The sequence below is a fragment of the Numida meleagris genome, chromosome 1 (genome assembly GCF_002078875.1).
Source record: "Numida meleagris isolate 19003 breed g44 Domestic line chromosome 1, NumMel1.0, whole genome shotgun sequence".
In the NCBI taxonomy this organism is placed as follows: Eukaryota; Metazoa; Chordata; class Aves; order Galliformes; family Numididae; genus Numida; species Numida meleagris.
This window is the reverse complement of record NC_034409.1, coordinates 40276319-40292151: the sequence shown is the minus strand read 5'-3', so window position 1 is coordinate 40292151 and position 15833 is coordinate 40276319. Positions and strand designations below refer to the sequence as shown.

At 36.2% G+C, this 15833-nt stretch overlaps 1 protein-coding gene across 5 annotated transcripts in view; it reads right to left on the bottom strand.

Moving 5' to 3' along the window:
• Positions 1-15833, bottom strand: part of OTOGL (otogelin like) — a 96503-nt gene that overhangs the window by 47710 nt on the left and 32960 nt on the right. For all 5 annotated transcript variants that reach the window (XR_002434669.1, XR_002434670.1, XM_021385251.1 and 2 more), the window contains exons 24-27: positions 15630-15792; positions 14486-14593; positions 13095-13233; positions 294-428 (exon numbers count right to left, since the gene is read on the bottom strand). Coding sequence is in view for 3 of the 5 variants with exons in the window: in XM_021385251.1 (XP_021240926.1) it covers positions 294-428; positions 13095-13233; positions 14486-14593; positions 15630-15792 (545 nt within the window). In the remaining 2 variants the exon portion in view is untranslated. The remainder of the gene's footprint in view (positions 1-293; positions 429-13094; positions 13234-14485; positions 14594-15629; positions 15793-15833) is intronic.

Below are 15833 nucleotides of genomic sequence, written 5' to 3'. Positions count from 1 at the left end.
TTTGATTATGTACTTTGGTTTCACTTTCAAAACCAAATGGAGCAAAACAAATACCAGCATGGTTTAACTCCTTGAGGTTTTAGATCAGTTGTCTTTGTATGAAAAAAAGAATTTGAAGAAGACAGTGAAAAAGCAATATTTTTCCTGGGAACTGATGTTTTTTTCAGGCCCAGGCACTTATACTGCATCAACTCAGACTGGGAGATATATTCCAAAAATATGTTTCTTTACAGTCATAACTTTAGAATAGTTATCTTGAAAGGCAACCCAAAAAAAGAAAGAAAATAACTAACCTGCTTCTCAGAAAGTTCACTAAAATAAATCTCAGAGTCTCCAACAGTGATGAAAATATTCTTCGAGCAAACAATATCATTATCAAAGCACTTTTTGTTCTGAGCAATTACAGATATATTTGAGTTATCTGTGCTCTGCAACATGAAGAAGAAATCATCATATTATTTTCAGATTCAATTGTGCTTTGTTCCTGCAGATTTATTCCAGGCTCATCATCAAAGAAGATGAACAACTTAATGTTTTCACATCTTCAAAATTAAATTCAAGAAAAAAACACCCATCAAGGAACTGTGTTTTAAATTAAAAGCTGTGCCCTCAACAAACTAAGACTTTGGAGTTAAACAAATAGAACCACTATGTTTAACAGTGAGATCTCTTTCTAATGACTTCACAAACTCGTAGGATTGATCTACCCCTAAAATAAGGGTCTGGTTTAGTCTTGTAAATAGAATCATAGAATCGAATGTGCTTATATGTAGAATCCAAGACTTACTGCACAGTATGGTTGTCAAAATTGAGACATGTTATTAAAAGAGTTTTATTTTTGAACCATGGTACTTGAGATCCAGCAGTTCATATTTCTGAAGCCAAGAAACCTTCCATCTGTCAGTAGTAGATAAAACTTTTTTTTACAACCATCCATCAAAATTCACAAATCCATGAGTCATGCTCATTGGAGCAGGGAAAGGTTTCTGATGATAATTTGTTTGTGAGTGGGTTTTTTAATCTTTGTTTGTTTTTTCAACATTTAGAAGTATCATCTACCCTGTCGTGTTTTGATTTGCTGGAGAGCTGGTACCTCACATTCAAATGTAAGCCATGCTCTCCCAAGCCTGTATCACTTGGCTGTTCAGCTTGCAAATTGATTTTCCATTCTGAGCACATAAAATTGTTTTTGCAGTCTCACGCAACATATTTGTTAATTCACCTGCAGCTTCTGAGGTCCCTTCATACCCTAAGGGAAACACACATGCACCCTGTAATTGCCCATGCTAAGATTGGTATTGGAACAAAGGAGACCAACAATGTTAGGAGAGTTTATAACACTACTACAAATAAAAATAAAGTTAAGTTACACTTGTCATTTCTTTATTTTTCCCTGTCATTTCACTTCTGTACCAACACGTGCAAGTCAACAAGGGGCAGTAACTACGCAAAAGCCATGAGAGAGTTATCTTCATAACATTAATATGTCAGTAACAGTGCTTCTGAAAATAGTTTAATTTTCAATCAATCAAATTCAGTCCTACAGTCATTACAGACCTGTGACACATATTAAATAAAAATCCTTGAGGTGGCAAGCTCTGCGTATGAACTCTGAGTCATTCAGTCCCTAGGAGACACTAGGGTAGTTCTAAAAACAGAACAATTTTTAAACTTCTCTTTCTGCTCCCACCCTCCCTCAAGCACTCTCCGAAAACATGACTAGGTAGAACTAATTGCAGATGCTAATGGGAACAGTGGGCAAAGTGAAAACGTTGGCTCTCAACAATTGCCAGTGCTGGGACCTCCTCTTGGCTCCAAGCAGTGCTCTTGGAGAGCTCCACTCAGCCACAGCAGGAGGGATTGCTGCCCTGGTTTGTTCCCTCGGCACCTCTCCTCAGAGATTCAGTGCATCCCTACAAGGTGCAGGGAGCGCACCCCTAACTACTCATTTATTCTGTGCTTATCAGAGTTCAAGAATGAAAAAAACATATTAGCAATTTTTTCCCAACAGTGAGAAATATTGCATACAGAAAATATTCCTGCTGCAGGAAGCGGCTTTTTTTCTTTTTTATCCAATAAAAATCAAGGTGACAAGACTACTTTAAAGAACACTTTCAATCTTAAAAAAAAAAGACACAATCAAAGTGTAGAGGTATTTTTGTTGCTGCACAGACGTGCTACAACTTTGCAGCCCTGAGTCTAGCATGGTCCACAAGTCAGAGGGTGCTGCTGGCTGGCATATGGAAGACTCTACAAGTGCATGCAATGAGCATAAGGTACAGGAGACTGCTAGCAGCTTTATGTTACCATAACAGCAGTTATGGCAGGTTGTGTGGTTAGCAACACAGAAGTTAATGTGGGTTAGGTAAGGATGGGATGCCAGTGGTAAGGGGCTATAAGAAAGCAGCTCTTCACCTTTTAGCAGGGAAGCTCAGTTTAAAAGCAGTGGAAGCTTTGGGGCAAAGTGACGTTCATCTGTCCTGTCCTGTTATAAAATTTTTTAAGGCTGCACTCAGAATAAAATTGGTCACTACCTTTTTGGGAAATACACTGCGTTTTAATTAAGCCATGCTTGCTGCTGGAGTCAATCCAGTAATTACTCCTCTCAGTGTCAGATAACAGCCCAGAGCATTTTTGGATTTATTGGAGGTGATGTGGTAAATTAAAAAGGAGACAAACTCATTAGCTCGGTAGATAGAATGCAAGCTGATCCATCCTACGCTGGCCAAGTGAAAAGTGAGCAAGGAAGATACTTCCCTGCCATGAGTCAGTTCAGAAAGGGGCTTAGCTTGCAGTCTGTGGGTCTAAACTGATGCCTGGAACATCATGGGCTGTTTTCATTGCAAAGTTAATTCCTCTGTTAGCTTAGCCACGTTAAAAGAGGGTCCTCTGTTAACAAGGAAGCAATGTCTTCACTGCAAGAAAAGAGATGGAGGGCTTTATTTTAAATAAGGATGGCTAATTTAGGCTAATTATCCCTCAGTAAAAATACACCTTTTTTGGCAATGAAGACAAGTCCTTGGAGCAGCATTGGACAGCTGTACTAGCTATGCTAACTGAAACTGCTGCCTGTGTCTTCTGACAGTCCAGGCCAATCCCTTCAGCTGAACAGCATCAACACACTCGAGGCACAAGTTTTTGTGTATTGTTGGGATTTGAGCCAAGGGTAAAAGTTGAATTATATTTCAAGTTAACTCTGCAGTAGAGAGAAGGCTGGAGACAGGGAACGTTTCGCTGACCAAAGCCAGAACAGGGAGTCCTGAAGACATGTGAAGTACTTCCTTACTTGTAGAACTGCACGTTGGTGTTAAATTACTGGAAATGGTACAGGGTGGAAATGTAGAGATGGGAATGCAGTGTGGTTGTTGTTCAGTAGAACTACAAGTTAAACAGACATTTAAGAAGAAAAGCAGTTTCGTTAAACAGTGAATATTCTGTACATTCTCTCTTTCCCTTTAAATCTTAGACCCAAGCCTAAATATAAAAACACATTTATGGATTATGTATCTCTTGTGGCTCAGTGCTTTCAAGATAAGATTTGCTTTATGTACAGACCCTTGCTATTCTCTCCATTCATCTCAATAAAAAAAAAAGGGTTCTTTTTCCAATCATGCAGTACCAACCAAATTCAAAGCTGAATTACTCCACTGCTATGATGGTCTTCAAATTAGTCTGTAGCTGCTGTATGAGCAGCCTCTGTTATCAGCAAGGAAGAAATAAAGTGCAATCAAATTTTAATGCTTAACTATTGCCAATAGTGAAGAAAGAACTAGGATTACTTTGATAAAGTGAGGATTGTCTTTTACTGCTTGGTAGGACAGTGAGCTCTTGGACAAATCGCTGTAGTTCTTAGGGACTGTGACTTTGTAAGCGATAATGATCAAGTTCCATCTCTCTAATCTGTACTGGAACCACATAGTTATGCAGACCAGCCTTTGTCACTACTGTTGGAAGAATGTCTGAGTAGATACTAGGAACACGTCTAATAAATAGCAAGGTGGTGGGGGCATTGTTGCTTTTCTTTCTTTCTTTCTTCTATTTTTTTCTTTCTTCTTTTTTTTTCATGGTCTCTTTCCAGGGCAGAGTTGCTCTTTACCTTTTTAGGTAAAATGTACCCGAAGGGGATGTACTACAGTTCATCATGTGAAACCTACTTACGCTGACAGAAACTAGAAATAAAATGGTTTTCCCACTGCAAGAGTATCTTCCCACGTAAATTACCATATCCAGCCTGTTCCAACTTAATATCAGTTTCTTTGTGATAACATGGAGTTGCCAAGCAACAAGGAAGACAGAGTCACAGATCTGGGCAGTCAGTCAAGGGCTCATTGTCAGTCCTTCTTCTCAGAACATTCTTTTTCTAGACTTCATTGCACTTTTTTTCCATATTCCTTCCTGTACAAAAAGGCATAGTACTTCTATCTTTTTTTCAAGTAGCACTTGGGAATGCTAGGGCTTATTTTCGTTAGAAACTTTCTATTTCAATATCCCGTTAGAAATTTATATCAACCAATAACAACTGTGCAGCACTCTGATATAATGTCACAGTGCAGCCTGGTAGAAGACAGTTTATAGGTGGCTGTGTTTATTTTTTTCAGAAAGGTTCATTAAAATCTCTCTAATTCCATTATTGATCACCCAATTTTCCCTTTTCTGTGTGTGTGTTTTGTTTCCTTCCATATGCTAACTTGCAAACTAGGGTGTCAACAAAAGCATCTAGTGACATACCGAGAACTGGACAGTGGCAGATCAGCCCTGCTTTCCTTTTGGTTTCATGATCCGTTAGAAGTTTGCATATATAGCCACATAAACAAATATATGCAAGAAGATCCAAATATAATGTAAAAAATGGACATTTGTTTAAAAAATAGAATTTTCTTTCTCCTTCCTGCATACTTTAAGAGAAATACTATTAGCTCTGTTCAGACAAGTTTTCAGGAACTTGAGAATTAGTTTGGTAGTTGTTTACTGTGATCAGTTTCTTCTGAAGTAACGTAACATTTGAAAACATTACCTCAGCAAGCTGCTTGATGCAAAGAGAAATATATTAGCATCTTAGGCTATTTTTAGTGAGCACTTAAGTATAAATATTAAAGTGTTTTTGGAGAGCAGGAACATGACTTGGCACCTGACTTGATCTTTCTCTGTTAGTTCCTTGTGCCATTTTATAAGGTGGTTCATCTCCAGATAATCGGTGAAAACATTAATTATTCAAAACACAGTCACAATTTACACCAAGAAGTATTACTGATTGGAAAACTTACTTCTTTTTGTTCGTATGATAGTTTCTCCTGTACCATTTCAAAACGATACAGATATGTTCTGTATAACTTTATTTAATCCTTCCTTTTGCATCCTGTTCAAATTTGTGTCATCAGTTTTCCCCATAGCTACTCAAACTTTGGAGCAATATTGTTCAAAGACAGCAGATGGCACTGATACATGCTGTCTCAGTTTAGGAGGAAATCTGCATCAGAGCTGAGATACAATATAATAAGAAGGAGAGTAAATGATGCTCTCACAGGAGAAAGAAAAGGAATAGTAATATTACTTATTTTCCCCCGATGTTCTGTATTTCTATACAAATATTTTAAGAAAAGCAAAATTTGGAACTAACAATCTAAGACCTAAATTGCTCACACACGCACACAAATTGTTTCATTTCCTAGTATCTTCTACAGTATCAGATTATGTGATCATTTACAGTTAAAATATGGCAAAGAAGCTTGCAATAAGCCTATGGGATATGGCACGTTCCTATTACTGTAGTACAACTGAGTAAAGATGGAAGAGAACAACATCACTGAATAGAATCGCTGAAGAGAATTCAAAAGGAGATTATCCCAGCTACCAACTCATTCTCAGACTACTTACAGATGTCTGCTAAAGCTTTCCTCTTTCTTTAAAAGTGACTTCCCAAAATGATAAAATCCAGACAGAATAAACGCTCAAGAACTCTTGAGAAAGATCCATTGCAAGTATGTGTATATTTATACAAGCAATAGGAAAGATAAATCACCATATCAGTTTTTCTACATTACACTGATATTTTGTACTAATTTTTATGGCAGTATAGAGTTGTTGGGTCTTCTGGGGTTTTATCAATAATATGTTTAAAATCCAAATAAATGTCATAAATCTACACCTAATAATGTAAATATTAAAAATGTAAATATTAATAAAGTATGTAACAGGGAATATTTTTCTTGACAAACTTCATAACATTTTTTTTTTCTAGTCAGCATTTCTACAGTTTTGAAATTTTGATGAAATTAGAGATAGCTGGGACAGGTTTGGTTTTTCTTTTTTATATTTTAAGAGAAATACAGTAAGAGATTTGAGAAGAGATCCTTTAAAACAGATTATCTTTTGATTTACTTATTTAGCTTTGCCTGCTTGTGTATCAGATTTGGCTTCTACACAGGTCACATCACTGCAATCCTTTTATAATTAAAAATGAGATACTCTGAAGATTAAGGATTTGGGAACACTCAAGTATTTCTTTCCAAGTGATACATTCTGAAACACAAGCTGTTCTTATATAGAAATCAGCAGCACAGCTGATGTCATTTTTAAATATCTAAATAATTACTAATACAGGACTTGTTTGTATTGTACTGATTTTGTTTTATTAATAAATGCACGATAAATAAAAATATTTTATTGCTGTTCATTTGTACTGATAAAGCATAACAGAATAGAAAAAAAAAAGGATGGGATGTAGTGGTGATAAATTTGCCTTTTCTGATCTCCAACAAAAGATAGTATTAAAACAAAATCTGGAACTTCAACCCCCCCCCCTTTTTTTTTTTTAATTTAATGAACATTAAATGTATTTATCTGTACTACTCTAGGCTGAAGTTTAGTTTCCATGCATTCAAAAACAAAAAATACTCATATCCTAAATTAAACCAGAGTAAATTTAATGCCCATCTTGCATAGTTCACTGACAACATCCAGAGTCAGAGGCCATAAGCTGCTAAGCAGCCCCTATGGGTGACTAGCCTGAGCACCCTCCTCCACTGCTGACAATGTATTATACAACTTCCTGAAACAGCTGCAAGATGCTACCTTTTCCTCACCTTTTACTGTTATATCAGTAGAATGTGGGCATCAACTGTCCACAAAATTTTACCTACTACAGGTGACCTAACTGAGGCAGCCATTCTTATGGTGATCTGGCTTTTCAGACAGTCATCGGATTATATTTTAGAATCACGATGGGCAAAGGGCTGATGGATGCTGAACATTAGCCCATTAGCAGAAATCTGAGGTGAAAAGGTCACTTTCTTCAAGCTTGCTACATGGCACGGTCCTCAGAAAGAGGGTTTAAGGTCTGAGTAAACCATGCTCCTCCAAATTGCCAACCTTGTGGCAAGAAACTTTCCCCAAGCCTTTATTGGAAACCTTCCATGCTAATCTGCACAAACTGAAAGAAATCTTTCCTTTGTTGGAGGATAAAAGTGATTCATTCACTGCATAATTTAATGGTCTGAAGAATCAGGTGGTGGAGACAGAAAGGCACGTAGAGGTAATTGAGTCCGAAATCATTGATCTAGAGAAAATGGAACCAGAGCATAAATCCATTGCCAGCTGTAATTAAATCTTCTGCTCACAGATGGGATAGAACAAATGGAAAAACAGGTACAAGCCAATGTTATCTGAGCTCTAAGCTGCCCAGCTGAAGACTAGGATGGAAGAGATGTCTCCCACAGGGATCTGGCTACTGACCCTTGCTGGACTTCCAGAGACACTGAAAATAGGGTGCGACCAGAATTGTTTCCTCTAAAATAATTGATTGATAGAAAGCAAAGAGTTGGTGTTTTTTGCAACTAGATCGAGGCAAACTATTCACAGTAAATAATATTTTCCCTGAAAAGTAGCTTTCCTTTTTTGGACATTAATTTGCACATAAACTGTCAAGAAACACATCGTTATTTCAACACAGTTACTGTTGTTGTAAATTACTTGACAAGTATTTTAGGTGAATATATTTCAGCATACCACTTACTCATGAAAGTATTTGCTGGAATGTGGCTTTGAAAATTAGATAGGTTAATTAAAAAATTAAAAGCATTCTGTTCAGAAACTCACATTACAATTTTATTTTCTGAATAAAATATTATTACTTTTAGAGTCAGGTTTCCAATTTAAAACACCTGTAATTTCAAATTTAACACTAGATACTTTCTCATTAAAATTTTCAGAATCCATTAAAAGAAAATAGTTTTCTTAACCATTAACAATTCATTTTACAATGCTAGCTAACCATGAACCTGCAGCTGTAATCTTCCATAAGATGACCAACTGCAAGTAGAATGTATTAACTCTACCAGCAGGCTACGAGAGAGGTCAGAAAATTACTATTCCATTCTATGGGTTTGCTAACTTCATGGATCTACAGACCTGGCACAAATGATGATGAAAATAGTTGCACAAAAATAAATAAATTAATTACATATTATATAAGGAGAAGTGGGATATAGGCTACTTCTACCTCTTCAGATGTGACAAATGAATAATTGAAGAATTGTTGCTTTGTGCAGGGTTGTTGCACCTTATACACAAACATTGTTTAACAAATTTGGTAATCCAATTAAATATCTCAGCAACAGGTCAAATATAATCAATGCATCAACCAAATTCAGTATTAAACATTTGAACAAAAAGAGCAAAAACTAGCAGCTTCAAATTTGTATCGTTATAAAATAAAGCATATGTAAGAAAAGAGCTTCCTTACTGTATGCTTCAGGGCAGACCAGCTATCTAACACATGGGATTGCTCATCAGCAGGATAATAATTTGGGAAAAGGTCCTTCAGCACACTAAAACTAGTGGCAACGTTGTCTTTAAAAGAGCCTTCATAGTTGCATCAAAAAGATTTTAAAAGTACCTTTAACATGGTCAAGAACAGTCCCTCTAAACTATTCCTTGAAGACTTCCCCAAGTCAGAGAAAATATAATTCTGTTTCTTGGAAGAGAACAAGTCTGAAGGGCTTTGAAGTGCAAACATATTGACCCTACACACCTCAGTAAATAATACATTGAACTGCAGGACTGGAAACCACTACAAAGCTAGAAAGAAGTCCAACATATATAATAGAAAGATTGTAATTTTACTGTAAAAGTTCTATGCAACAGTAAAGTGGAAGAAATATACTGCCCACACAAATAACACTAAGTAAAAGTTTGCTAGAAAGTAACACCATTTTGCTTGGGAAAGAATGCAGTACACTGAAGACAGAAGACAAGCAGAAAAATGGAAGAAATTAGAGTATTTAAATATTTTAAATCACGAAGTTGGTTGGCATGATTTCATCAGTACTGTCTGGGTAAAACAAAGAGTTTACATGATCTACACTGATAATAGAAAAATGACTTGGTTTTCTGAGGTTTTCTTTTTTTTTTTTTTTTCCTGCTTTCAAATTACTGAAGCAGGTTTTAAAATGCTAGAAACAAATACTGACGTCTTCTCTGTGAATGTCACCTATCCATACAGAAACATTACTTCTCAGTGAGCAAGGTAACTCCTAATATTCTTGATTGCTGCATTAAATACTTGTGGTCATTGTCTGATTAATGTATATATCTGTTGAACTAGTTATAAAGGGCTTTTTCATTCACCTACTGCTGCCTTAAACAAAAACATCTGAAAGGTGATACTGGTGTTAAAAACAAAGTATAAAGTTTCATAATTGGCTGAAAGTCAATACTTGATTTTCCCTCCCTCTGGAGCACAAGAGTTCTTTATTAAAAACATAATAGAAGCAGAGGATGACTTCTTTGTTTGGTAGAGTGCAATACAGTGACAAACTGAAGAGCTGTTCAAACATATCACATTCAGAGAGGCTAACAGCCAAACGAAACTGTGTGTGCTGGTGAAGTGGATGGGAACGGTGTTTTATCCTGCCACCAGGGACATGGAATCCAAATGATAATTCTTGGACTCAATTCTATGTCAAAGTATTAACATGTCAAGAAATTTATTGTAGTTTTAGTTTCCCTAGTTGCACTGCTATGGAATCTTTGTTTAGAGTATTAAGATAGCAGAGATGAAATGGTCCCGTTCCCACAGGAAAAAGATTAGGAAAATGACTACAAGGAAAAGGACAAAGTTATTACAGTGTTGTATATATATACAATATTATGATCATGTCAGTTTAAATTTCAGATTTTTGATGAGCCTTTTACCTGATATCCATAAAAATCAAGCTCAAAACAGTACTGCAAACTACTGGTAAATCAGTGAAACTTGCACTAGCAACTATCAAATCTGTGATGCTCTGTAATGACTTGCAGGCAGGGAACCTGAAGAACGTAGCACATATGTATGTTTATTTTTAAGCAAAATATGTGGATATATTGGTTTGTAGGATGGGTAGCGTGGTTTAGGAGACAAGGCTTCCCTGGTCAGCTCTGCCTGCCAGGGTGTTAGGTAAGGTATTTAACCTTTTGCAACTTCACATACTTTCCCACCTTTCATCTGGCCTGTCTATTTGGATAATAGGTCTCTCTAGTACAAATTCTGTATAAAGAGAAGCTCAAGGGTGATTCATTATATTACTCTGACACTGCTATTTATAAAACAACACTGCACATGGCCAAAATACAGCTTAGGATGATTACCAAAAGACAGTCGGGGAACCCTCTGCTCTTTTGAAAGAGCACCTTGCTCATGCTATCATGTCTGCATGCATAGTGCATTTTAACCACATCAGTGAATGGTACAATTGCCCACACGTCTTACCACTGTGGTGTAACTGTATGCATGCAAATAAAAGCATATGTGAAATTAGAGGATGGATAACACCTTGGATTATAACTCAGGCTGCCAAATACAGCTGCTTCTTATATTTTTCTCACATAAAATTTAATCTGTACATATTAATAGGCAATTTGGTACCTATCTTCATAATAGCATAGCCATAATTTTTTTTCCCCATGTGCACTGATCTGCATTTTTCATTTCATCATGTAGTGTTTTCTGCCATAAAATATTCCTAAATTTTTGGTGGTCTGTTTCTGTTTCAGCTGTTCAGACTGTTTCTATACCATCAGCACTCTGTCAGCTCAATCTCCACAAAACCTTCTCAAAATGGTTTCTGAAGATGTTGAACAGAGCTTTCAGCATAGATCCCCACGGGAAGTCTCCAAGTTCTCTCCATTCTAAAAAAGATCATTTATTCCCATCCTTTAACTTCTCAGATTTAATTCATCTTTCAAAGTATCTTCAATATCAACCTATTAGAGACTGGACTCTAAAAAATATTTGTCAAAATCTGTCTCCAAAAGTTTTTAAGTCTGAAAATATACGCATATTGACCTGGTCATCCTTATCCATTTGCTTATTATCTCCACTGAATAACTCAGAACATTCATCTCGTATGACATTTTTTAACAAAAAGAGCTCAATTCTTCCCCAATATCATGTTATTTATCTTTGCTATAATTTCAATTAATTTCCTTCATATGGAAATCAGATGTACTGGTCTGTTCCTGCCAAATTCAGTCAAGGAGTCTGTTAAAAATACTTGGTTATACTCCCATCTTCCATTCCTCTGATTCCAGGATTACACATCACATAGTTCATCAATTCTGTATTTTAGTTCCTTCAAAGCTCCTGGGCATCTGCCCATGATCCCATCTTCTGTTTCTTTTTTTTGCCCCTAAAACTTTTCCAAACATTTCACATTCAAAAATGAGCCCACAGATATATTATCTGTTCTAGACACAATTATGCAATGCTTGATTTGTAATAAACATTCCTTCTATATAAATCAAGTTTTCCATATACTGAAGAGAAATGAAAAATCATGAAAAAAAATTAAGCCATACTTTCTCATGTTAGCTAAGTACGAGGGAAAAAGCTCTGAAAGATGAAGAATAGATCTACATAAGCAGCTGTTTCATCCCTTAGGTTATCATGTTCACCTGATGAAAAGACTATTTGCAGTGTTCCACATGCCTTAATTACGTGACTGTCAATTTTATTCTTGGACTCCAAATGATCCATATGTTTTGTTTCCAAACAGCTGCTTTCATATGCTGTGGAGTGGTAGGTGACATTTGATTGTAAAAGCAAAACATACAAGTATCATACTAAGGTTTGAAAAAGCAGTCAAGATTTGCCTTGACCACCTCTCTGGCTGATGGCATAAGAATTGATAATTGACAATCCAACTTTCTACCCTATCATATAGGCGAGATGATTTTACAGTTTAAGTTAACTCTATTTTTTGCATCTTAAAGGAAGAAGGTTTTTGCAAAGGTTCAAATATCTTCAAGAGTAAGAGCTACTTTTCTGAGACAACATGCAACATACTAGGAGTTTTCTATGATGTATTCTTACAGAAAAAAAATCTGGGGCCAATCTATTTTATTTCACAGCTGTGAATACTCTACAAAAGTGTGCATGAAACAAACTATTTGCAGTAGTCCTTTTTGAGAAACCACGCTTTTTCTTACAGTTAGACTTTTAGGGTTGACAGAAAATGAATATTCTTCTAAACACCTTATTGTAAATCAGAACAAACTCTTAGCCTTAATAATAGCAACAATGATAACAAACAATAGTGTTGTTAGTAATAGAATATATTTCTAAATGTCAGTAATGGTATTTCTAAACAAAAAAGGTTAGTAACATCCTGTAAATGTGTGCTCTGAGGAACATTAGCATGCAGCTGCCAGACAATCTTAATGAAGAATTCCACTGTTCAATTGTGAAATCATTGTGTTTGATATGATTATACACATACACTCCAGATCTGATGCAGATCACTTACACCTAGCTGTAGAGCAGTTTCTGTAGTGTTATTCTTCCCTCATTATGATGAAAGCGTGGTTAGGGTAGAGCAGAAAACATTGATTTCTATAGTTTTCTCGACCACGTCGTTACATAATGACACATCCACGGCCCATTTTCAAATGAATGAGTACAAAATGGCACTTACAGAATCTTCCTTAAGACACATCTGTTTTGCACCTGTTTTCTTAATGCTTGTTTCTATATATAATTTCCTGATGTGTCAAATATTTGTCCTCTCGTGGAAATTTTCGTTTGGACTTATGAACATATATATGAACAATCCTCTTACCTTTAGCAGGTAAGCTTGGCAGTCACTGGCATAATCATACTCCAGGCCATCAAAAGTATAATAATGTCGATCTCCATAAATAGTACATACAGCAGGACAGGGATAACTAGTACAATTGAATACCCCTCTCCGACAAACACTGTAAAGAAATGCAACAATCAGTATCTTCCTGTTCTTCAGACCTTGATGTGCAGAGCTATTCTGTAGATTGCCTTTGCAGTTCTTAGTGACAGTGGCAGAAAAGTGTTGTGGTTGGCCAGCAGCACATAGATACAGCATGCATTCATAAAAAATGAAGGGAAAATATTAAACATTTTACAACTTATGCAAATATTTCCATCACTGCCTGGAGTATAGCTAAGACTGTGCGCATGTATACTGAGAGAACATATTCACAGAAAATCAATGTATTTTTTCTTGAGAAATATTTATAATTTTTCTGAGAAGTAAACTGCGTACATTCAGTGCAGAAGACATCCAGTTTCTACCTGTAAGATTTCAGGGCATTAGACAACTATGGAACAAGCTTAAGAAATAAATGTTCATACTTTGATGGATTACCTTCCCTGACAGCTACATTCAGAGAGCTGCTTAAATTTGTTTGAAGGTAGGAGTACAGAAAATACTGACAGCCTTTACATGCACAACATACAGTTGTGCATGTATAAATCTATAAGCTCAATCAATTTGCCAATGATGTTTAAAAACTATTAGGTCATTTTATTTTTTTTTTAAATAATTCTATATGTATTGAAGTAAAGATAGATAAAATAAAGATAGATATTTTGGCTAGTGAATTACAGTGGATGAAAAACTCTTTCATGTTCTTCAGAAAAGATGCTAGGAACTATCCCATTTTCTAAATTAATGTTGTTTTTTTATTTCCTTTCTTTTTTTTTTTTTATTTCCCATCTCCTTCCCTTATGGTCCCACGTGCTGAATGTTGAACTCACACTGCAAACTATGCAGTTCCCAAGGAGAGGACTATTTACCATTGTTATACATTTAATTTCCCTTTTTTTATCCTTGGTTCTCTTTCCTGATATTCTATTTCCAAAAATACAAAATGACTTTTCTTTCAGAGATTACCAGATACATGTGTAATCAAACATTGGATCTTGATGGCTTTTTAACTGAAGTTAAAAAAAAAAATAGGAACTGAAAAGCTGAAGTTATCTGCTGCTTCCTTTTCAGACCAGAAGAAGTTCTCATCCAAAAGTTTCTCAACTTTTCCAAGACTTTGAGGATAATAAAAGATATTTCTTCCAACTGTCTATGAACAAGCATAAACATTTTTTGATTTTCAGTGTACTCAACACATTTTCTATGTCATTTTCACTTTGTGACTAGGCAGGGATGATCTGGAAGAATGCAAAATAGAGGTCACTCACCATGTGTGACAAGGTGTAGCTATTACTTCTCCTGATAGAAATTCCCTGTCTTTCCATGTGCATGGACAACTGTCAGGAATATAACACTTCCCTCTATGCTCAGCCATCCTTTAAAATAAAAGAATTACTAAGATAAAAATGTAAATTCACAAGTACATCAGTACAGTTCAATGAGCAAACAATAGTTTTTCTATCACATCTTGTAAACATTAATGTATTTTTGTGTTAAAATAGAATTATTTCTACAACACCAATGTTCTCAAAAGCTAGATCCTTAGTTGAGACTTAAATAGCTACGCTTGAAATCTGTTCATCACTAGTGCTTAGTCACCTGCAAACACTACAAGTTTCTGGAAGGGGATTTCTCACAGCCTCATTACACTGTGATCTATGCACAATCAGTGTATTGTCAGGGGACCACAGACTACCATTGAGGGAAATACTCAAATAAAATACTGATTAAAAATGATTACCACTCCACCTGAGATCAAATTGTAGCAATTTGCACAGAATATATGGCTCTTCAAATCTGAAAGTACACACAGTAGGTATTGGGAAAACAGGAAAAATGGAATGGTAGTAGATGTTTTTAACTTTCTTTCTTACTTCGAGTTGACCCCTACAGAGCTCAGTAGACTGTTTCTGAGCAACAAATCCAAATATGTGAGTGGAGAGAACAAAAACTTTGGCTAAGTTCAAAAGAGCAGGGAGCGAATGAAGGGAAGGAGTGTAGGATCCATCCAATACCCCTTCCCTTCTCCCTGTCTCATCAATACCATTAGCCTGACTAGAAATCTAGGTGAGACAATTACTTGCATAGTAAGCAGGATCACAGATGATTTACTTTATGGTTTTACGTCACCTGTCCAGACAGCCCAAAATAACAGTTGATAAGACTATTTGAGCAAGCTGGGTATCTCGTGAGATACAGGAATCATGGTATCAGGATGGAGAAACTGTGGGACTCGGACTGAGAAAGCATTAAGCATGGAGCCTCATGCTGGTTAGAAGGAGAAAAGGACTCTCAGAGAGATTACAGCGCTGGCCTTTTAAGTGTGACTCTGTAATTTCAAAAATGTATAGAACAATAGTTTCAAAATTAGAGCCAAACTGTGGAAATATGTATTTAACTGCCAAAGCTTACCCAGGGGGGCAAATACAGCCGCTGGCACAGGGCGGTGAGGGGACACAGGAGAAGTTCATGGCAAGGTTTGCACAGGAGATCCCACAATTCACACCTGCTGCTGGTAATCCAGGCATAGGAGATCTACAGTCATAGTAGATTTTTCCTTCAGGGCACATGTGAACTTCAAATGTAAAATGCAGGTTAAATGAGATCAGATGCTCT